Source organism: Sphaerodactylus townsendi, linkage group LG08 (assembly GCF_021028975.2).
Source record: "Sphaerodactylus townsendi isolate TG3544 linkage group LG08, MPM_Stown_v2.3, whole genome shotgun sequence".
In the NCBI taxonomy this organism is placed as follows: Eukaryota; Metazoa; Chordata; class Lepidosauria; order Squamata; family Sphaerodactylidae; genus Sphaerodactylus; species Sphaerodactylus townsendi.
The window spans coordinates 11,213,506-11,237,913 of record NC_059432.1 but is presented as its reverse complement, the minus strand read 5'-3'; the positions used below and the strand labels follow the sequence as shown (position 1 = coordinate 11,237,913).

The 24,408-nt window shown below is 46.0% G+C and overlaps 1 protein-coding gene across 1 annotated transcript; it reads right to left on the bottom strand.

Moving 5' to 3' along the window:
- Positions 1 to 5,533: 5,533 nt before the first annotated feature.
- On the bottom strand, positions 5,534 to 23,866 carry LOC125437377 (pulmonary surfactant-associated protein A-like). The gene is made up of 5 exons (XM_048504843.1): positions 23,827 to 23,866; positions 22,804 to 22,898; positions 17,597 to 17,686; positions 9,704 to 9,781; positions 5,534 to 6,242 (listed from the first exon to the last, which is right to left on the bottom strand). The coding sequence occupies exons 2-5, from the start codon at positions 22,883 to 22,885 to the stop codon at positions 5,866 to 5,868; spliced, it is 627 nt and encodes a 208-aa protein (XP_048360800.1). The 5' UTR covers positions 22,886 to 22,898; positions 23,827 to 23,866; the 3' UTR covers positions 5,534 to 5,865.
- Positions 23,867 to 24,408: the final 542 nt, after the last annotated feature.

Below are 24,408 nucleotides of genomic sequence, written 5' to 3'. Positions count from 1 at the left end.
AAGACTTAAAATGCAGACAATAAAACAGACAATAAAACAAAATAAAATTAAATTAAGACTTAAAATGCAGCATTTTGCTAAACCGAGAGTCTGCTCTCGCTAATTCTCCACTTTAAAAGTGAGAGACTGACACCACTTTGGCTAATGCAGCGACAGAGTGTACGTTTGCCGTAAGTGGGGCAGGGGGCCCAACAGGTGTTTTTCCTGGTAAATCCAAGGGTCAGTCTGCCCTTGTGCATAGGCATGAACATCCCCAGAGTCTGTCATCAGTTATATTACATAACGCTACAAATCATTTTAATCAGCATGGACACACAAAAGAAGTTCGCTGTGCTTGACAGAGAACGAATCAACTGTAAATACTAACACAGCTGCCAGCATGTCGGAACAGGAAAGCAGTCCTATTTGATAATGCAGCAAACTGCCCTGAACAAACAGACATAAATCCCTGAGCAAGTAAACCATTCAGGTGCCCCAGACAGCAAGAATACAGTGATATATGTGCTGTGGAACAAAGCTGCGTTGGAATGGCAAAAATGCTGTGCCACAGCAATCTGTGCCCAGCACAGGTGGGAAAATCCTGCCATTTGGTTGGTGCCGAAGCAGACCATGTTGGTGCCGAAGCAGACCTTGGTGAGTTCCGCAGGGCCTGTAAGACTGTGTTGTTCCACTGGGCCTTTGGAGTGCCCAGCCGCTGATGTGGTGCCCCTCCCACTGCTCTTTGCCTGGCACTTTACATCAGAGCCCCTCATATTGAGGGGCCTACCGTCCCCCTTTTTTGGGGGGTAGGTTTTAATTGTGGTTTGGACGTCTCTTGTTCATTTGTTAATTGTTTATATGACCGCTGTTTATATGAAATTTTAAGATGTTTTACTGATGGAGCCTATGTATTGTATTTATAGGATTTGCTCCTGTTAATGTTTTGAATTACGTTGTTCACCGCCCGGAGCCCTTCGGGGATAGGGCGGTATAGAAATTGAAGTAATAAATAAATAAATAAATAAATAAATAAAATAAAACAAACCTTTCCACTGATCTATGTTTAACTCACATTCCGCTAAGGTTGGCACATAGGTGATTGTAAAGCATTAAAGATGTGGTTGTTTTGCCCACAATTGCACTTTCTGTATATTTCCACATTTTCATTTTGTTTAAAAAAAAAAGGGGGGGGGGAAAGAGTTATGTGATCTGAAGAGAAACCAGCCTCTTTCATTTTGGGTTGGCAGAAAGAGGGTTGTAGAATGCTAAAGCAGGGCTTTTCATGGGCTGGAAATGAAGAAGTAGCTCCAGCATGAGAGCCAGCATGATGTAGTGGTTAGGAGCAGTGGACTCTAATCTGGAGAACTGGGTTCGATTCCCCAGTCCTCCACATGAAGTCTGCTGGGTGACCTCATCACAGTTCTTTCACCCCCATTTAATGCACAGGTTCCCTGTTGTAGGGAGACGAAGAGACTGTAATCATAAGCTGCTTTGAGACTCCTCAAGGTAGAGAAAAGCTGGGTATAAAACCCAACTCTTTTATTTCTTACTGATTGCAGGTGCTAGCAGAGGCGTAGCTAGAAGGGGGCCGGTGGGTGCGTGTTGCACTGGGCTTGTGCCTGGGAGTGGGGGAGCAGCAAAAATTTCAGGTTTGTTTTTTGTATTTTTAAAGTGTGTTTCAGTTTTTGGCCTGCAGGGGGTGCAGTTTTTAGGCTAGCAGCATACACATTTCAGAGTATCTTTAGGAGACTCTCCAGATGATACCACCCAAGTTAACTGAGGTTTGGTTCAGGGGGTCCAAAGTCATAAACTCCCAAAGGGGGTGCCCCCATCCCCCATTGTTTCCAATGGGAGCTAATAGGAGCTGGGGGCTACACTTTTGAGAGTCCATAACTTTGGACCCCCTGAACCAAACTTCACCAAACCTGGCTGGTATCATCAGGATAGTCTCCTAAAGATACCCTGGATTGTGTATGCTGCTAGCCTAAAAACTGCACCCCCTGCTGGCCAAAAACTAAAAACCACTAAAAATACAAAAAACACAAATGAACATGGGGGGGGGGGGCAGCAAAACTCAGATTTTGCACCGGGCGCCATTTTCCCTAGCTACGTCTCTGGGTTCCAGGTCATTGATTGAAAGAGGAGAGGGGAGGGGTTATGCCAGTCTTTCCCCTGATGCTTTCTTCCAAGGGTAGCCAATCTTCAGGTGATAGCTGGAGGTCTCCTACTGTTACAATGGATCTGTCAGGAGTTATTTCAGTTCTTGGGATTCTGACAGGATCTTGATGTGACAGAGATCAGTTCCTCTGGAAAAAAACACTGCTTTGGATTGATTCTATGGCATTATATTCCATTGAAATCCCTTCCCAAACCCCACCCTCCTCAGGCTCTGCCCCCCCCCCAAATCTCCAGGACTTTCCCAACCTTCAGCTGGCAACCCTATTTATCACTACTTCAGATTACCCCTCTTTAAGTAGCATTTGTTTGCATGGCACTTGGGTACAGAGACACAAAGACATGTATGTTTCTCTCACCCAGAGGCATAACTGGGCCAAACTGTGCCAGGTACACATTTTATATTTTATGCCCCCCGTGGCGCCCCCATGGTGCCTCCTGTGGTGCCCCCATGATGCCCCCCGTTGTGCCCCCATGGCGCCTTCCCCCTTCTTGCACTTACCTTCGTTCCTTTCCTTTTTGAGAACTTTTTCAGGCTGCAAAGGCCTGTTCTCAGTAAAAACGGCCTGATGGGGAGACCTTGTGAGCCCCAAGGTCTCCTGGGAACTGTAGTTCCTCAGGGTGTTTTTACTGCGAGCAGGCCTTTTGCAGCCTGAAAAAGTTCTCAAAAAGGAAAGGAACTAAAGTAAGGGGGGAAAGGGGGGAGCCATGGGCGGGTGCTGCAAGGGGGAAGGGGGGTGCCGCAGGGGGAGGGGGAAAGGGGAGGGGCCTGGGGGCGATTTCTGTGCCCCCAGGCTTGCGCCTGGTGCACGGCGCACTCCCTGTCCCCTTGGAGCTTCTCCACTGCTGTCACCCCGATGGGGAGTGGGGGAGTCACAGGTGGGGCTGGCAGGAAAATAACAGGGAGGGAAAGAACTAACTGGCACTCTCCACTTCACCCTGTTCTCTTTCTCTAAATGACAACTAGCTCTGTGTATTCTGTGAAATGACAAATGGCTGTGGAGAAATCAGTCAACTGGCCTTTGTTAAAGCGTTTTCTCAACAAACACGGTAATCTTTTTTTAAAAAAAACCCTGTTCCTGTGGGTTTAATAGGCAGCCTGAAGAAGGTTTTCCCAGCACAATGAACAGGGATTTGAAAAAATATTTTTAGTAGATCAGACTGCTCTTAACTAGGAAAGAACGGGCCCAACAGAAAACACAGTATGCTAAAAGGGATGCATCCAAAAAGCACAAACCCCTTTGCTTCGCAATGTCTACTACTCCTATTTTGATGATACTATTTCCCACCTCCCCTATCATCACAGAGATCATGGCTCGCATTTCCCTAAAAACCAAAAAAGAATAGTAGCAGCCTGCACAATATTGATATAAAGAATATCAATGGTCGATTCCGCACTTGTGTTATTGACCTAAGTTTGAGCTGCGTTCGACCTAAGTGCTCCGCACAACCACTGGGATCGACGTGGTTTTGTACCAGCTTCGCCCCGTGTAACGGTCCAATTTCCGACTCCAGTTGGGAACTACTACTTTTTCAGGGAACCACGCTCAAACTCAGCTCGATTCCAGTAAAGTGCGGAGTCTCTGGTGCCAGGAGTCCCCCATTCAGCCAATCACAGCTGAGTGTTTCGAGCATGCGTACAGCTGGCCAATCAAAAAACGCCACCTTCGTCCCTCCATTCCTGTAGCAGTTTTTTAATAACGTGTGTGGGGATAGACGGAACATGGCTGTAGAACAGTAGCCAATCGGAACGGAGTGCCGAAGAGGCACAGGATGATTCCGCCCTCCGAGCTGGGATCAAGCTGGTTGCAGTGGGGAACAACAATGGCTTCGACCTAGGTCAGTACCCTTCTCAGGGAACTGGGTCGAACCTATTTTACTCGTGTGTGGAATCGCCCAATATTACATTTAAAGGCCAAACCCCACCCCCAACCCCCAACCCCACCCCGCCCCGGCAATCTTTATTCTTGGCTTGGGTGGGTGTGCGACCCAAAAGGAACAAACCCCAAAGCAAGAGGAGACATTGAGGGTTTCCTACTCTCACTAATAGTGGGGCTTCCAGGATCAGCGGAGCCGTAAGTGTGAGCACATCTGTACAGAAATCTCTACCGCAAAGGAGATGCTCCCTCACTGTGTGGCAGAGCAGCAGTGCATATTCAGTCACAGTGAGTTGCAACGAATCCTTCTAAAATACATTTGTGACTTTTGCGTGTGTTTGTGCATTGGTGTGTTTTGCATTTTAACCCTGACTGTATCAAAGAAAATTACACCTTTCTAAGCAGAGACAATTACATCTTTGCTCCAACTCGGCTTGGGAGATACCTGAAGATTCAGGGGTGGAGCTTGGGAGAGGTAGGATTTGGATTGGGTAGGAATTTCCATGGGTTTTAATGTCAGAGACTCCACCCCCTGAAGGAGTCATTTTCTCCAGGGGAAATTCTTCCTGTAGTCTGGAGAACAGCTGTAAATCCAGAGTCCACCTAGAAGTTGGTTACTGTAACTTTAAGAGAAACACGACCTGCAGACATTAGCAAATCAATCTGCTATTGAATTACCAGAACAGAGAGATTTCAGGTCAGGTGAATTTGAACAGATCTTTGGATTCTACTGGATTGCTCAATGTATAAGATGAAAATCCACTCCCATAGCTCACTGATGTCATCATACCCATGTATATGTAATGTTGTCAGATGGATTTCATGCCAGTAATCAAAAGCTACAAATTCTTAATGTATTGTCGAAGGCTTTCACGGCTGGAATCACTGGGGTGCTGTGGGTTTCTGGACTGTACGGAACATCTCTACGGGGAGAAATTTGAACATCTCTACAGGAGCAGCAGTGGCGTGGGAGGTTAAGAGCTCGTATATCTAATCTGGAGGAACCGGGTTTGATTCCCAGCTCTGCTGCCTGAGCTGTGGAGGCTTATCTGGGAAATTCAGATTAGCCTGTGCACTCCCACATACACCAGCTGGGTGACCTTGGGCTAGTCACAATTCTCGGAGCTCTCTCAGTCCCACCCACCTCACAGGGTGTTTGTTGTGAGGGGGGAAGGGCAAGGAGATTGTAAGCCCCTTTGAGTCTCCTGCAGGAGAGAGAGGGGGGATATAAATCCAAACTCTTTTTTTTCTTCTTCTACGGGGAGAAATTGTTCCAAGACACACGGAAATATCAGATCCTCTGAAGATGCCAGCCACATATGCAGGCGAAACGTCAGGAGAGAATGCTGCTAGAACACGGCCATACAGCCCGGAAACCACACAGCACCCCTACAAATTCTTAATTTATATGTGTCCAGATACAAAATTACTTCATCTCAAAAAAGGCAGCATGTTTAGACATAACACAGTCTTTATCAGCAATAAATCAAAAGAAAGACAAGTTAGATGCATCGTATTTTATTGATTTCCCTTTACTGGCACAGAATAATCAATCATTAATCAGTCTCTTCACAAGGAACCTTCAATTATGTATTAATTTCACTTCCCCCTAGCCCTTCCTTTGAGGACTGCAGGTCAGTAAATACGGTCCTTTCCCTTATTTATCCTCACAACAGCCCTGTGAGGTAGATTTGACTGAGAGAGAAACTGGCACATGTTCACTCCATGAGTTTCATAGTTGAGTAGGTAGTCCTACCCACTAGGCATTATACCATGCAGGGTGTCCGCAATGACACCCCTAGGACAACCCCCGAGGTCTGTGATTGGGTGTGACTTAAAATTCACAGACAGTGAGGCGGGATTTGCTGCATATTTTGTCATTCCAGGTGCCATCCAGATACATCTCCACACACTTCTCTGCCCCTTTCCCCTTTGGCTCGCCCTCGTACCAGTTGGTGTAGTTCAAAGGAACCCCATTCAAGAACTGGAATTCCCCAGGAACGTGCCCTTCTGTAAAGCCCAGATAAGCGTACGTGTTGGCCCTGATCACGAAGCTCTTGACAGCGTTGTTCTCCTTTTCGTTCCGTGGGGTCGCAATGGTCCCGTGAGCTGCTTTGCAAATCTTTACCGTGTTGTCAAAATCATCTGCTACCTCCGTGCTGGCGAACAGTTTCCCCCCGACGATGACAATCTTTCCGTTCAAAGTCAAGGCTGAAAAGCAAGACGAAAGATTCTGAAAAATTTCATTAGACATCCTCACTTCTTGTTGGGCCCCATCTAAGAGGAGGGAGATTCGGGACGGGCTTTTCTTGGTATACCAAGACCAAACTTTGAACCAGCTGTCAAGCCCAATGCAGCCGACCACCTGCTTGAGTTTCTCCCTGCTTTTACACACTTTGTCTGATTCCGCACGGGGCAAATATGGCAGGTGTAGGGTGCGATACAAAGGAACAACTTCGGACAGGCCTCATTCCCCAAACGAGTTTGTCCCATTTTATTTCCCTCAACCCGGAATTTTCAAAAATCTTTAAACCAGCGATCCTCTTGCAAAACCCAGTGTAAGGTTTCCAAGGTTCAACCTTGGAAAAGTTCCTGCTGGAGTTTCTGGTGGAACGTCCGGGAAGGGGAATTTCACTGTTGTGGTTATCTTGCTTTCGCTCGCTTGCCTGTGTGTAACTGTGTGAGATTCTGTATGAGAACCTGAATTGTTGATCTTCTTTTGGCGGGAGCTTGCCTGAAGCCCGTATAAGCGGCTGTTTGAGATTTGGGGGGTTAGTTCTCGCATTGCCTGTGCCTGACTAAGAATGCCAGCTCAATAAAGAACTTAACATGGTTACTTTTGACTGGACTTTACTGGTTCATTACACCCAGGTTGGAGCCACTCCTGAGCAAAAAGTCAGGCAGGAGGCGCTTTAGCTCCCTCCCTTGCTCCATGCTGTGTGCCATCGGTGAGAATCCACCTGCCTGCCGTTCTGCGCAAGTTCCCCAGCAGGTCGTGGGTAGATTCTCTGAGGGCCGCACAGGGCGCAAAGTCCCCCAAACATGTTTTCTCCCTGTGGCAGCAATCACGACCAATCCACAGCAACACATTCATTATTGCCCTGACATTGCAGAGAGGACTTTTTTGTATTATTTTGCACGTTGCACATGCACAGCTCTGCAGGCGCAGCCGATCGTATTGTGAGATGATCGTCATGGCTCCGGGGATTCATTTCTGTATCAAGAGACAAGGAACAAGGTTGGCCAACCCCCCCCCCAAAAAAAACTTGCCACACAACAGGGCTTGCACAAGGAAGTGTTAATACCAACAACGACTAATGTGCATATATGCAATATTCACAAAATAACATAATCAAGAATGAAATCGTTCCATGAGTCCATGAGGTTCTCCCGACCATACTTCTATAAATATTTCATTCACCGTCCAATGGAAAAAAGGCGGAATCTGGTGGAATCGCGGTCCACTCGCCACACCGCCAAATGGCACCGGTTCAAGAAACAGCAACCTGCCGCCAAATTGTACAAGTTCAAAGGAGCAGCAAGGTTCAAAGAAGCAGCAGCAAAAGCGCACTTCAGCGTGCAGGCCATTTGGCGGTGTAGTGAGTGGACCGCGATTCCACCAGATTCCGCCTTTTTTCCATTGGACTGTGAATGAAATATTTATAGAATTACAGTTGGAAGAACCTTATGGACTCATGGAATGATTTCATTCTTGATTATGTTATTTTGTGAATATTGCACATATGCAGTTTAGTCATTGTTGGTATTAACACTTCCTTGTGCAATCCCTGTTGTCTGGCTAGTTTTTTTGGGGGGGGGTTGGCCAACGGGGGCGCGGCCGGGCATTCTGAGGGCGGGGCATTCCTGGGCAGGGCTGTGGCAAGGACGCAGCCGCTGTGCCAGTCCTTGGGCGGGAAACAAATGCAGCGCGAGGCGCGGAGAGTACTTTTGCCACATACGCTGGTGCACCTCCTGCTAGACTGCTTCAAGTTCTGCGCGCTACTGCTGAGAGGAGGGGCGTAACTAAGGCAAAAATCACGTGGCAAAATCACCCATTAGTAACCCGCTCTCAGCACACACAAATAATTAGTAACCTACTCTCGGGAACCTGTGAGAACCTGCTGGATCCCACCTCTGGTTATATGGCCGCTGGCATCCCACCAAAATTACTCCAGATGTGGTAAACCTTCTGCTCCTAATCTTGTTCTTACAGAAAAGGGATGGGGCGAATTCAAATGGAAAGAAACAGGAACTTTGCACGCTGTACTACTTTGGACACTGTAACACTAAGCCCAATCTCCACTTTTGTGAAACAGTCAGCGTCAGATGCTACCACCTTTATTACAGAGCCTGATCATTTGCAAGAGTTCTGGTTGGTGTGGCAATATTTGTTCTCAGATCTGGACTATTGTCTGGAGAACAGAGTGGACTTGGAGAATATCCGTGCTCTAGAAGTAACCGGATGCCGTGGAAGTTGAAGGTGCTGGGATTTAAAGTTACTTAACCAGGGGCAATCTAGCCAAGGAAACCTTTTGCACCCTTGCGTGACCATAAGGGTTGTTAAAGGTACAAGATCGTGCCTTCTTTCTCCACATGCAAACCCAGATCTCACTGAGGTTGTGGACTTGTGTGTGGGTGGAATAATGTACTTTAGACTGCAAATACCCCATAATTTCATTGTAGTCCATAAAAAAGGCCCATACATGCAGAAAAGTATCTGTCTAGATCGGAGAAGGGTTCTAGCCCTAACTTTCTCCTTGTCTTGCCTCCTTTCTAAGCATAGAGGAGTCTTCCCTTGTGGGAGAGCATTCTGCCTTGGGAGGTAAAATGACACCAAATACAGACCAAAAAATCATGTGACGCACGTGTGCTGCACAGTGGCTTGTGTATATTACAATTATTTTTTACAGTGTATAAACATACATAAAATGAAATTGCTATTAATAATCTCTACTCTCATTACAGATATCTCCGATGGAATCTGTGTGAAGCCAAATGATGAATTTACATTCTGCACGTGCTCAGATGCTACACATAAACTACCTTTACCGGTAGTCAGGCCAAAAGGTTGAACAACTGTCTTTCTTACAGTGGTAATGGGATGTGCAGTCCAGTTGCATCTGACTGACAGAGACCCTGTAGGGCAGTGGTGGCGAACCTTTGGCACTCCAGATGTTATAGACTACAATTCCCATCAGCCCAATTGGCCATGCTGGCAGGGGCTGATGGGAATTGTAGTCCATAGCATCTGGAGTGCCAAAGGTTCGCCACCACGGCTGTAGGGTTTTCAAGGCAAGAGATCAGCAGATGTGGTTTGCCTAGCAACCCTGGAATTCCTCAGCAGCCTCCCATACTAACCTGGGCTGACCAGTTTAGATTCTGAGATTTGAAGAGATTAGCCTAGCTCAGGTCAGGGCTGTTTCCCTTTAATCCTCTGAAGACGCCAGCCACAGATGCAGGCGAAACGTCAGGAGAAAATGCTACTGGAACACGGCCATACAGCCCGGAAACCCCACAACACCCCATCTCTGCTTCTTTTTCTAACCCCTCATTTGAGACTTACAATTTCTTCAAATGAACTGTAGGCAAGGATGAATTGCAAATTAAATAAGGCATCACCCGCTGACCAACGAAATGGCAGAAAGCTTTTTAAAAAGTTGTTAAAAATGTACCTTTTTCCAGCCGGGTAATTCTGTGTTCCAGCGCCCAGAGTTTGTTTTGCAGATTAGGGTCCTCATATGCAGATAGGCCTATGAGCAGAATTAACAGTTGGTTATTTTGCAATTGATTTCTTAACTCAACTCATTTGTATCCTACTCTGGCCATACTTAGGTGGATCAGGTTGCACCATAATGTAAAACTCACTGGATGAGATAATCTTTCTAGACTTCAAATGTGTGCATTTGATTATCCAACCCAAATAAACAAGTTTCAATATATGGAGTGACCCTGTTATTCATCTGATGGTTAATAACAATGGAAAGATATATCATTAAATTGTGGCCATGATTGTATCACTCTGCGATCGTTATTATTCTGTTTGCCCATTTTCATTTGCTCCTATTATTAATTGTACTGTTTATTACACCGATAAAAGGTTTTTTGATTTGAGTTAAGTGTTATTGAGGATTCTCAATTAACAAAAGAAATCTGTCATGATAGACAAGTTTCTACAGAACACTGTTTTGTCCACCATTACTATAAGGTGACCAGACGTCCTGCTTTTGGCGGGATAGACCCGACTTACACCAATCTGTCCTGCGTCCCGCGGGGTTTTGTACCTGTCCCGATTTTGCCTTCTGGGGTGCTCCTGGTTCCCGCCCTGTCACAGGGGAAGCGAGGAATTAGCGTAAAGGCGAATAGTGTATAACCTCCCCACACTCCACTACTGACGCCAGGAAGGCGCACTGCCTTTTAAAGAGCGGCTCCGGTCTCCCTGCCCTGTCATAAGGGCAGCGAATCCAGAAGCTTGCCCAAAAGGCGAGTTATTGCTCCTCTGCACGTACCAGCGCATCAGCGCACCACCCTACCCGGTTTGAAAAGGTGACAATCTGGTCACCTTACATTACTGCAATCTGGTGGTTTCTGCACAGCACACTAATAATCTGTGTAATGTGTTATTAATAAACCTGGTTCCCCATTTGCCTTCACACTGGAGATTTCACCCCTCTGTGAAGCAATTGCAAACAGTCCGGGTTGCTGTGGCTCATTTCTCCAAAAAAAAAGGCTAGTATAGCGATTTTTGTAAAACCTGGGTTGAGGGAACTATAATGGGCTGAACCCGTTTTGAGGAATAGCCCTGTGCAAAGTTATCCCAAAATGGGATATATAGCTTCCCCAACCCATTATATTAGGGCTTTGTGAAAACCACCTCTGTGTAAGAGACTTTAGGAGATGCATTTTAAAGGACATACTCTGATACAGTGATGACACAAAGGCCTATTTCCCAGTGGTCACAGCTTATGTGAACATTGGAATCCAAAACCACTTTTGTGAGATAAGTTCATCAAATAAAATGTTAAATACTTCCAAGTAGCAATCTTTGGCTTGCTCTCACTCTTGTGTTTTACAGTGTTAAGGGACTGATAATTTGTGGGCTTGTCCTAAGATCACATAATTTTGGTGGGTTTGAGAACAGGGACCAGAGACCGCTGAATGAGATGTTTTAGTTGCTCTTCCCATTAAAGGTTGTTTCAAGCCCATTCCTTATTGTGGTAACCTATTTCTGAAGATTCAGAAATATTACAGTTTCCATTACAGAAATTCAGGAGGCAGACGTGGCATAGATTCTTTATGTCCAGTTTATTCCAGGTGATACGAAGAGTAACAATGTAAAGCAGGATCTGAGCTACAGAGCTCAGATCCAGGACTTATATCCTTTAATCCCCCCCCCCATTACGCCCCACACCAAATGTTCACTACAGTTTCTACTACAAAGCTACAAAGAACCTGGGAACCTTTCACACCTCTTTGAAGATGGGCAGGCGCCAGGAGATTGCTAACAGGAGATTGCTAGGAAGGGAAGAGGGAAACAGGAAAACAATTGCAAATCACACACAGCAAGACATCAAGATACTGACAGGCATGGTCCTGACACATTAAGGGTCAAAAGTTTGAAAACCATGGATCTACCCCATCATCTAATGGGAGTCTGGATGGGCTGAGATTTCAGAATTAAAGGGCCCTTCATGATGTTTGGCTGGTGGAAGTCATAGTATTATAATTAAGTGCCGTCAAGTCACAACTAACACATGGAGACCCCAACCACAGAATGTTGAAGGTAGGAAATGAAAAGAGGTGGTTTGTTATTGCCTTCCTGTCTTTCTTAACGGTCTTCCATTCATGGCCAACCCTGCTTAGTTTCCCAACTCTGCTAAGCTTAGGCTAATAGGAGCTACTCGAGCAGCTAGATGATTTAATTAGAGCTGCAAATACTTCAAAAAGTTCAGAGCAAGTGAAATAGGCTGTTAAAGTGTATGCTGCTCTCTAGTGGTTCAGTGATGTTACAACAGCTCAGTGATGTTACAACAGAATGCACATTTTGCCTTAGCCAGGGGTCTGCAACCTGAGGCTCCAGAGCCGCATGCGGCTCTTTCGTCCTTGCACTGCGGCTCCATGTGGCTTGGGTCCTCTCAGCCTCCTTCGGAGAGTCGCCCTAAGGGTTAATGGGAAAGAGCCTCTGTTCCTAGAGAGGCACAGCCTGAGACAGTCAAAAAGTATTTGCGGCTCCAAGTGTTTTCTTTTCTGTGGAAAACGGGTCCAAATGGCTCTTTGGGTGTTAAAGGTTGCTGACCCCTGCCTTAGAGCTAACGTGCAAGCAGTTTTTTTCCAGTTCAGGAACATTTTCTCAAGGGCAGGGATTCTATTTTATCATAGAATCATAGAATTGGAAGATACCAGAAGGGCCATCAAGTCCAACCCCCTGCAATGCAGGAACACACAATCAAATCACTCCTGACAGATAAGAACATAAGAACATAACAACTAGCCTGCTGGATCAGACCAGAGTCCATCTAGTCCAGCATTCTGCTACTCGCAGTGGCCCACCAGGTGCCTTTGGGAGCTCACATGCAGGAGGTGAAAGCAACGGCCTTCTGCTGCTGCTGCTCCTGAGCACCTGGTCTGCTAAGGCATTTGCAATCTGAGATCAAGGAGGATCAAGATTGGTAGCCATAGATTGACTTCTCCTCCATAAATCTGTCCAAGCCCTTTTTAAAGCTATCCAGGTTAGTGGCCATCACCACCTCCTGTGGCAGCATATTCCAAACACCAATCACACGTTGCGTGAAGAAGTGTTTCCTTTTATTAGTCCTAATTCTTCCCCCCAGCATTTTCAATGGATGCCCCCTGGTTCTAGTATTGTGAGAAAGAGAAAAAATTTCTCTCTGTCAACATTTTCTACCCCATGCATAATTTTATAGACTTCAATCATATCCCCCCTCAGCCGTCTCCTCTCCAAACTAAAGAGTCCCAAACGCTGCAGCCTCTCCTCATAAGGAAGGTGCTCCAATCCTTCAATCATCCTCGTTGCCCTTCTCTGCACTTTTTCTATCTCTTCGATATCCTTTTTGAGATGTGGCCATTGGGCTTCTCTTTAAAAACCTCCAAAGAAGGAGACTCCACCACACACCGAGGTAGTGCATTCCACCGTCAAACAGCTCTTACTGTCAGGAAGTTTTTCCTGATTTTGAGGTGGACTCTCTTTTCCTTCACATTGAACCCATGACTCCTGGTCCTAGTGTCTGGAGCAGCAGAGAACAAGCTTGCTCTTGCACCAATATGACATCATAAGAACATAAGAACAAGCCAGCTGGATCAGACCAGAGTCCATCCAGTCCAGCTCTCTGCTACTCGCAGTGGCCCACCAGGTGCCATTGGGAGCTCACATGCAGGATGTGAAAGCAATGGCCTTCTGCGGCTGTTTCTCCTGACCACCTGGTCTGTTAAGGCATTTGCAATCTCAAATCAAAGAGGATCAAGATTGGTAGCCATAGATGGACTTCTCCTCCATCAATCTGTCCAAGCCCCTTTTAAAGCTATCCAGGTTAGTGGCCATCACCACCTCCTGTGGCAGCATATTCCAAACACCAATCACACATTGCGTGAAGAAGTGTTTCCTTTTATCAGTCACTAGACTAAATTCTTCCCCACCCCACCATTTTCAATGTATGCCCCCTGGTTCTAGTATTGTGAGAAAGAGAAAAAATTTCTCTCTGTCAACATTTTCTACCCCATGCCTAATTTTACAGACTTCAATCATATCCCCCCTCAGATGTCTCCTCTCCAAACGAAAGAGTCCCAAATGCTGCAGCCTCTCCTCATAAGGAAGGTGCTCCAGTCCCTCAATCATCCTCGTTGCCCTTCCCTGCACTTTTTCTATCTCTGAAAATGTGGCGGTACTTCTATCCTTTTTGAAATGCGGCGACCAGAACTGAACACAGTACTCCAAGTGCGGTCACACCACGGCTTTATATAAGGGCATGACAATCCTTGCAGTTTTATTATCAATTCCTTTCCTAATTATCCCCAGCACAGAGTTTGCTTTAGGGAAAACACATCCCTTCAAATATCTAAACATGGCTATCATGTCACCTCTTAACCTTCTCTTCATCCAACTAAACATACCCAGCTCCTTAAGTCTCTTCTCATAGGACATGGATTCTAGACCTTTTACCATTTTGGTTGTCCAAGATCAAGTCCAGCTCAGTAATAATGACAATTAATAATCCATGATTCTTGTCTGATTCATGACTTTACATTAAATAATACGCTTGTTGATTCTAAAATATGGTCTCATTTATGTCTAGATCATACACGCTATCCCCTGCAGTGGTGGTGGGAAACCTTCAATAAATTTAAGATGGGAGCTTGATTTCTCTTCTAGATCTTCTAGGTCTAAAAATTATGGACTGTGCAGTTTTATGAACTCCGAGAGAAAAATCTTATATCTTGACTGACTATAATGGTACTGAAAATAAAGGGGTAAAGAAAAGTATACCTCATCAGAAGCTGGAAAGCAGGGAGAAGATACTGTTGTGTAAACATTTCAAATTGGGCTGTGCTTCGGGGATACTTATAAACATAAATATTTAAAAGACACGTGTGAATCCGCTTAAGTACTAATTGGCAGGGATGCTGACAAAACATGGTGTTGACAGCAATACATTAAAAATTAAGGGCAAAGCACCTCTGTGGTCAACATTCTTTTCAACTGCGCCACGTTCTGAATTTTCTGATCGCAGATTGTGAGTCACTATCATGGGATTTAACTGGCGGTGTCCCACAGGGCTCTGAAATCACCCGTGCTTTTTATTATTTATGTTTGATCACAGCAACCAGTCAACCCTAACTTTGAGAGTGGGTGTCATCAGTATACTGACAACATCCATCTACATATTTTTAATTAAACATCCAGATGTAGCCATCTCTTATTTGCGGCTGTCTTCCTCCCCTGTGGTTCCATGCCAAGAGGACCATTTAATAGATTTAGAATGGTGTGTATCTGCTTAGGGAAAACACAGTGAAATGGAACCCAGACCTGACAGGCGACTGTTAAGGCTGATGATTTTGTGCAGGCCACTTTCCATAGGATAACTTTATCCTTCTCTGGCTTGGTGAAAAGTCTGGGTGTCTTATGGAATCAATCCTTTCGTTTGAAAACCAGGCAGCATAGCAAAAATGCTTCCATCCAAGTTCATTTTGTATGGAAGTTAGTGTAACCCCCATGCTCAGAATGGGTTGACCCAGTAAGGGGTGGAGACTCAAAGCAGCAAGAGGCTGCAGAGCTCATGTAGTTTGGAGGAGACAAGGCTACCAGACTCGGACCTTGGTTTGTATAAGCCCTTAACACCTTGTTAAGGTAACTGCAATGTTGTTGGGAACTACTGGGAAGGTGGTAGTTTATTTTTGCTATGTTGTAAATGTTGGAGTTTATTGTTTCAGGGGTTTTTTATGTTTGTAATGGGTGAGAGTTCTCCTGGAAACCTTCATCGTGTTGAATCCTGTTCATCAAGCCCTTGGAGTCTTCAGGAGCCAACCCACTTGCAAAGAAGTATTGGACTTGGCAGTATCAGTAGACTGTAAATATAAGGACTTGAAAATGCAACCTGAACAGGACCTTGAAGTGTGATGTTAAATGTTGATGTTATATGTTGTATGTTAAGAAAATAAACCATTTTGTTTTTAAAATCTGTTGTTGCAAACTCATTCCAAGTTCTGCCCCACAGGACCCACAAGCTGAGGTTACATTAGCTTCTTTTCCCCCCAGCTTGGCTGAGCTAGCCATGCTGAACCTTGATGCTAAGCTACTGTATCTCATACTACATGGGGCTGTCCTTGAAGGCAGGTTTAAAACAATGATCAGTACAAAATATATCAACTTGGTTATCTGAAATGAACTGTTATGTACATATGACTCCTGTGCAACCTGCGGTTCTCCAAATGTTCGTGGACTACAATTCCCATCAGCCCCTGCCAGCATGGTCAACTGGCCTTGCTGGCAGGTGCTGACCTGATAAGGAATATGAATCCACCAAGCTATCTGGAGAGAGCCTTGAGTCATCATCCCTGTATTAGACAATCACTCCATGGTCTCCCTGTTTATTTTTTCGTTCAGCTCTCACTTTTGCTGGTTCCTACTTTTAAAACCCTTAAAGACCTGGGATCTGCAAGGTCAAATGATTACCTCTCCCAGTAAAGACCTTTTGCTGGCCTTTGATCATTTAACCGGAACACTGTGGCTATAATTTTCCCGCAGTGCAATCTCCAATCCCACTGCCTCAAACAGCTTCAACCCATCATTCCTAACTCTGGCATTGAAATCACCTGCTGTAATTACTTCAATGGAGGAAAATCTTTGGTTAAGTATTGTGAAGTATCCTGTGATCCCCTTATTGCCTCAGTAGGCCCCTCCGCTCCTCGGAGGAGGACCTACTCATGATCCCTGGCCCAAAAATGATCAAGCTGGCCTCGACGAGGGGCAGAGCCTTTTCAGCCCTGGCCCCTACCTGGTGGAACAGGCTCCCTAGGGAGATCAGGGCCCTGTGGGACTTATGGAGTTTCCGCAGGGCCTGCAAGACAGACCTGTTCCGCCAGGCGTTTGGCCAGCCTGGTTAAAAATACATCTACCATGTCATCTGGCCTCCCGTGGGCACAAGGGGGGGAGGGGGGTAGCCAGACGCTGTCCACATGTTTAAATGGGTTCTGTTTTTATGTAACTAATATTTAAATGATGCTTTAATGTATGTTTTAACCTTGTTGTGAACCGCCCTGAGCCCTCAGGGGGAGGGCAGTATATAAAATTAATCATAAATAAAAATAAAATAAATAAAACTGCAACCAGCACAGTCTTTGCACAGCCTGTTCGGAATTGAATGGTGTATTTCCTATTTGTAGACCATAATGGTCCCATTTTGGATGGAACACTTGTGCCAGTTGGTTATGGTTAGGCAGGGTGGTAATTTCTGCATCAAGCTTACTATCAGTCTAGAATGCTCGGCAGTGGCCACTTAGAAGTGATTTCTTAGCTGGCAAACAGTGTGACTTGTAACCTTCTATACCAGTGGTGGCGAACCTTTGGCACTCCAGATGTCATGGACTACAATTCCCATCAGCCTTTGCCAATTGACCATGCTGGCAGGGGCTGATGGGAATTGTAGTCCATAACATCTGGAGTGCCAAAGGTTCGCCACCACGGTTCTATACCAAGCTGTGTTAAAGACCATGTCTCTTGGAGTAAGATTATATTGAAACCCTTAAGCTCGAACACCATGAAACATCGGCCCCTTTTCATCCTCAAAAAATCCTATAAAACAGAATTGTTTAGGGGGAGTTTGGGGCTAGTCGGTTATTGATTGTCCTCGGCATCTGAGCAGCCATTTTGTTCAAAAAGGTTTGCAGCAAAAGTTCTGGATCTCAGAGAAAGGCTGGTTAGCAGTGTAGACATACATCAATGAATTCTTCATAGCGTCAATGCAAAAGGAATGATTTACAGGTTACGTAACTAATGGGACCATCCCTACTTAAGACAAACATTAAGAAGCCCTTTAAATATGATTCTCCATCACCTGGTTGTCCCGGATATCCTCTCTCTCCTTTTTCACCTTGTGGTCCTGGTAGACCTGGGGCCCCACTTCTTCCGGGAGGACCTTGGGGACCTATGGCAGAGAAACAGAAGCATGAAAACCCGGCAGTGCTTTACAGTTCTCAAGCATGGCTTTCAGCACCTGAATTTTGGCAAAAGAGCCCACTGTTTTGCAATATTTAGGTTCAAACAGGCTGCTTAGCAATAGGGAACGCTTGTCCGTGGCATTTATGCATGCAGTGCTTACTTTGTGGCTGTGTGGTTTGCAGTGGGTTTTTCCTGTGTTTATTTATTTTTTTATTTTTTATTTCCTTTGTTTATTTTTTTTATTTCAGCAGGAAAACCTACTATGAAGCAGTGGCGTAGGAGGTTAAGAGCTCGTGCATCTAATCTGGAGGAACCGGGTTTGATTCCCAGCTCTGCCGCCTGAGCTGTGGAGGCTTCTCTGGGGAATTCAGATTAGCCTGTACACTCCCACACACGCCAGCTGGGTGACCTTGGGCTAGTCACAGCTTCTCGGAGCTCTCTCAGCCCCACCTACCTCACAGGGTGTTTGTTGTGAGGGGGGAAGGGCAAGGAGATTGTAAGCCCCTTTGAGTCTCCTGCAGGAGAGAAGGGGGGATATAAATCCAAACTCTTCTTCTTCTTGAAGCATCCACTGTGAAGCATTTGGCCATCCCCTCACTTTCTTGTCCAATCTGTGCAGGAGGAACTGTTCTTGTTTGGGTGGGGAAAGCTGGGAGGAGTTAGGAAGCCCAAAGAAAAGGAAACACATATTGATTCCCTTTGCTTTTCATGAAAAAATGCACTCTGGGAATTTTCGGAAACTTGGCAGAGACCTGCAGGGAACTAGAGGCTGAGCCAGTCAAGAGTTCACACAAAGGCAGCAGTCAATTTCTAAAAGCTCTTTAAAGTGTGACTTTCCCCCCAATTGCAGGGAAAGCAAAGGAGATCCCAATGAGTCATCATCTCCTCAGGTTTTTTCTCTCTCTTCTCTTTTTTCCCCTGCCCATGCCACAGTACTTCCTATCACTCTGCTGGCCACCCTGCTGGCTGGCTTTTAAAAATGTTCATGTTTAAAGTTTATCTCTGGAGAGGTGGACTGGAGCAGGGCACCCATGCAATTGACAAGGCTTTCAGTGATCTGTTGCTAGTCAAAAGATACCCCACCACCACCGCAGCAGCAGGCAACCTCCCAAATGGAACAACGAAGAGGCAAGTGGAGGGAGACGAAATGGCAGATCAGCTGGGATAAGGAAACAAAAAACCTCAGGGAAAAAAAGAATGGTGTAAAAAGGAACACTGCAAAACAAAGTTAGTGAATTGACTGCTCCTTAGCTGCCCCCGGGCCTGAGGCAATAGAAGCCATGCTTTAGCTGAGGATTCCTCCGATGATTCTGTCTCCCTAGGGAGGAAGGTAACACATCAAACCTTCTCCCAGGAAAAGAAGGAGGGCAGTCCTTGTCACAGCATCTGAGAGAATCCCTCAGGGCTCTCTTTAGATCCCAAGGGCTTGGTCTCCCCTCCATGGGCAGTCAAGCCCAATCCCCAACTTCCTCCCAAGATGTGGGCATACACACCGAGAAAAACAAACAGAATCGGGACCACAGTCACCATTCAAGGGGTGTCCTCCAAGCTAGTTAAAAAGAGCAATGTGCCAAGAATTACGCTTAAAGGATGCAGAGGGTCACTGGCCACTAGGAGGAGCAAATAAGCAAGATACCCCTGCCCCCCCACACAAATCACCTGTCCGGTGGTGGGATCAAAAATTTTTAGTAACAGGTTCCCATGGTGGTGAGATTCAAACTGTGGCGTAGCTTTCCAATGGGAGCTGAAGCCGGAGACACGAAGCGAAGTGTGGCCGGACATTCCAGAGGCAAGGCATTCCTGAAGGGGGGGGTGGCAAGGATGCAGCATAGCCGGTCGCTTAGGCGAGAAGCGAATGCACACAGGTGCAGGCTGCCAGCGCATGATTGCACCCACAACTGGAACTGCTTCAAGTTCTGTGCGTTACTGCTGAGAGGAGGGGCGTAACTAAGGCAAAAATCACGTGGCAAAATCACCACTTAGTAACCCCCTCTCGGCACACACAAATAATTAGTAACCTGCTCTCGGGAACCTGTGAGAACCTGCTGGATCCCACCTCTGCACCTGTCCCCTACACAGAGCGGGAGGTTGGGAGGTTGCTTTCTCCAGATGTAAGCACATCTCCTGGTACAGCTACAAACCCCACTGTCTGTAAGGGGAGCCCTTTGGTTACCAAAATAGCCCATTTCCATCATTTGCAAAGAACAGACATAACGGGCCAAAGCTTTGTAAAACGTGCATTCCCCACCTACAAAAGACACACTTCAATGGCACCCAAACTGCTCTTCCAACGTTCGCTACAGTCTAAGCGACACAAAATGCTTGATGCATGAAATGCAGTGGTGGGATCCAAAATTGTAGTAACAGGTTCCCATGGTGGTGGGATTCAAACTGTGTCATAGCGCCAATGGTGCTGGACGGGGCACAATGGGGGCATGGCCCGGGCATTCCGGGGGCGGGGCATTACTGGGCGGGGCTGTGGCAAGGATGGAGCCACTGCGCCGGTCCTTGGACGGGAAACAAATGCACGCAGGCAGCCATGCACACCGGTGCACCTCCTGCTAGACTGCTTCAAGTTCTGCGTGCTACTGTTGAGGAGCAGAGGAGGGGCGTAACTAAGGCAAAAATCACATGGCAAAATCACCAATTAGTAACCCCCTCTCGGCACACACTAATAATTAGTAACCTACTCTCGGGAACCTGTGAGAACCTGCTGGATCCCACCTCTGATGACATGTAACAAATGTGCAGCCAGACACAGAAATATCGGGATAACTTGTCTTTTAAAAAGGACTTGTTCACTCTGTGTTGAGAGAGTGGACAAGGAGCTTCTGGCTTCCCTCTCCCGCCTTTTTCACCAGAGGAAAGGGATCCTGGAAAACTGTTCACCCTTGTTTTGCTGGCCCCATGGAAAAGCCTCCCACCTCCCTTTCCACTGGTGAAAAAAGGTATGGAGGGAAACCAGAACTTCCTTCTCTTCTTTTGCGGGGCTCCCTTGTCTGTCTGACTGAAAGCTGTGAAGAGGAGAGGGATTGGGCCAAAACCACTTTGTGCTGATGACATTTCTTGTGGCCCTCAGAGGGGAGGGGGGAAATGGAAAGAGGGGATAATTTCACCTGGTTCCTCCTTCCTCACTGCAGCCCCCACACTAAAGACAGCTTTGAATCACCAAGGGCTGCATTTGCCGCTCGGGGTGGGTAGGTGGAGCTGCGCCAGCTGCAGCTGCCCAAGTATGGGCGGAAGCAGAGCCCTGGCCATGTTCGGCCTGGGCAGGCGTCACCGGAAGGGGGAGGGCTGGCCAGAGCCTTTAAAAGGCCAAGCCCTCCTTTGGGCCAGGCCAGCCATGTGCTTCGGCCGGCTGGCGATTTGCCCACCCACCTCTCCCGTTTTTCACAGGTCTTGTTAATGCATGTTATTCCGTCATAGCCATCGGCGGTTGGCGCATGGGTATTGATTTGGAAAGGCAGGGGAAGGGAGCTAGGGAGCTTTCTCTCCCCCCCTTTCGAGAGGCTGACAGTGGCAAGAGGCAACCGCCCTGCCGAACAGGGCAAAAGGGGAACACCTCTTGCCAGGAGCATCCGCCTGGCAGAGGTCGAATCCCCACTACCGTCTTAGCCAGGTTTCAGAACACAAACTAACCAGGTTTGAGGGACGACCTCCCCGGTCGAATCCCCACTACCGTCTTAGCCAGGTTTCAGAACACCAGGTTTGAGGTCATTTGTGTTCTGAAACCTGGCTAAGATGGTAGTGGGGATTCAACCAGAGTCCCTCAGCGGAGTGAAGCTCCAGTACGGGGCAGCCACCCGCGGGAGCTTCGCCATGATGCAGACACGATCAGATCGAGACCCATGCTAGGCCTCCCGCTTCCGTTTTTGTTTAATAAAATGGCTATGGCCAATTCGATTTCGAATACCTTTAATGGCATATAAATAGTTCAACATTAACATTGCAAGATAATAACAGCCTTTACGACTTCTGACGAGTTAAAATAACACCGTTTAAAAATTTAGCCGCCGCTTCCAACAGCTCATAGTTGTGGCTGTTTAAAAGATATATGACCTTCTGTTTATCTGTAATGCCTTCATTTCCATGCAGGAAGGAAATTATGTGCTTCTTCCTACCTATCTCAAAAAAAGTACAATTCAACAGCATATGAGATACTGTTTCCACAGAACCCATGCCACACGGGCATTTCCTTTCTTTATGTGGAATTCCAAGGCGGCGTCCAAGGCTATGGCCAATTCAAAAGAATACCTTAGTTGATTTATCCTAGCTAAAGTGTTGTGTGGTTATTGGGAGAGGGTCCCACCCTTGGACGGCAAACAGCTTGTTGTCCTAGGAAATCCTGTAACCTCTAGATAATTCTTTCCAAGGTTTCAGACTACTTCCGAGAGAAGGGGGAAGAGTGAGAAAGAATTGCATTATGAGTTTCCTTTTGCGCCCACTATACGCTTCGAACCACAAGCAACCCGCTTCCATATCTTTTTTCAATTCTGTAGCATCTGACTGCACAATTATCTCACGCTGCTATGAACAACCTCTTGCTGTGACCACACACAACAAAGCAGAGGAAGAAGAAGAGTTTGGATTTATATCCTCCCTTTCTCTCCTGCAGGAGACTCAAAGGGGCTGACAATCTCCTTGCCCTTCCCCCCTCACAACAAACACCCTGTGAGGTAGGTGGGGCTGAGAGAGCTCCGAGAAGCTGTGACTAGCCCAAGGTCACCCAGCTGGCGTGTGTGTGAGTGTACAGGCTAATCTGAATTCCCCAGAGAAGCCTCCACAGCTCAGGCGGCAGAGCTGGGAATCAAACCCGGTTCCTCCAGATTAGATACACAAGCTCTTAACCTCCTACGCCACTGCCAAGGATGCAAAATTAAGAAGAAACCCCCAAAAGTTAGAAATCTGGAGAAGAAGATGACCGAAAACCTACAATACAGCCCCTGGGAATGCGGTGAATAAAAACATTTTGTTTATCCTCATGTTCTGCGCAATATTTTTGAGGTAAATTCAACCGCACGTGCCAAAACTTCTGACACATTTCATTTCCTTTTGCGTCTTTCTGTTCAACTTCACCAATTCTTTGATCAATTCGAGACTTACCTATGGATCCCACACACCTTTGTTCGCCATGGCCCGTGGCTAGAAAAACGACGACGAGAAGAAAAAGCCGGGAAGACTGCATCCTTTTTGATCAGCTGAACAAAGAAAACGTTTTCACCAAACAAAATGGCATCGACATATTTTATCGCATTCTCTGTACAGGAACTTTGTTGCACCCATCTGGTTCACACTTTTGAGCGAACACAATTAATAACCTGATTTTAAATCATAGTGCCCATAATTCTACTGCTGTAATTGGTTTCAAAGGACAGGATGTCAACAAATGGGACTTTAGCTCCCAATTTTATAAAAATTTGCGTTACCTTTGAGTGTGTTGTAGCTACTCACAAGAACTATTTCTTATTATCTGTCTCTTAAAGGTGATTTCTAATTTCCCTCCTCTCATTCTACTGAACGCTATTTCATATGCTCGCTTGGCAGAAGCAATGCTCTTGATAATTTATGATATTTATTTAGTTACAAAAATTTTATCCCCCCTTTCTGCTTTTACAAGGTCCCCCAACGCAGCTAACAATTTCAAACATGCATAAAACAAAACAGTAGTTTGAGGAAAAACATTACAGTCTAATCCTATGCATAATTACTTGGAAGTAAATTCCACTGATTTCAATGGCATTTACTCTCAAGTAAGTGTACAGGCTTGGGAAGTATAACTCTAGAACATAAGAACATAAGAACATAAGAACAAGCCAGCTGGATCAGACCAGAGTCCATCTAGTCCAGCTCTCTGCTACTCGCAGTGGCCCACCAAGTGCCTTTGGGAGCTCACATGCAGGATGTGAAAGCAATGGCCTTCTGAGGCTGTTGCTCCCGATCACCTGGTCTGTTAAGGCATTTGCAATCTCAGATCAAAGAGGATCAAGATTGGTAGCCATAAATCGACTTCTCCTCCATAAATCTGTCCAAGCCCCTTTTAAAGCTATCCAGGTTAGTGGCCATCACCACCTCCTGTGGCAGTATATTCCAAACTCTACCCTGCATAGAGAAGTAAACTAGAATTACCTTCTTAGTCCAACGAATAGTATTGAAGAAAAGGGTCAATTTATAGGGTGGCTTCAGTGGATATATGTGGTCATGCTTATTTGCTACTTGGCTATGGCTGAGTTTCCCTCCTCCATTTTATTTACATAGTCCCTTCATTACGGAAAAGATTTTACAGAACCAGAACGGGCATCAGACAATATTGACTTCCTTTCTCATCGAAATAAGATCTCGAGTAATGGATAAAGCTGCCCTTGGGCAGGACAATAGACCTTCGAAAAATATGTTTCTCTTGAGAATTGTGGACAAACTATTAAATTTCCATGGGACTGAAATTCAATTCATCAATAATTATACGTTCAGTGCCATTTTCAGTGCTGTGGAAGGGAAAAAAAATTAATCCAAGCCAAGACAATTCACACAAGCGACAAGCTGTTCTCCGTATGTCTCTATACAAATAAAGTACACATCATTTGTACATATGATTTCCCCACAGCTTCACAGTAGACATGCTGAAGACTAGAACTAAGAGATTAGTGGTAATCTGACACGTTTGACCCAGAACAGGCAATACAGAAGGACATACCGTCTCTTTGATACCTG

Bases quoted from the DNA above. Each gene is read 5' to 3' on its own strand.
- LOC125437377 (XM_048504843.1), bottom strand. From the start codon at position 22,885: ATGCAGTCTTCCCGGCTTTTTCTTCTCGTCGTCGTTTTTCTAGCCACG. The intron at 17,687-22,803 runs GTAAGTCTCGAA...TCTCTGCCATAG, and splicing joins AAGGTGTGTGGGATCCATAG to GTCCCCAAGGTCCTCCCGGA. The intron at 9,782-17,596 runs GTGATGGAGAAT...TTCTGCTCATAG, and splicing joins AGGATATCCGGGACAACCAG to GCCTATCTGCATATGAGGAC.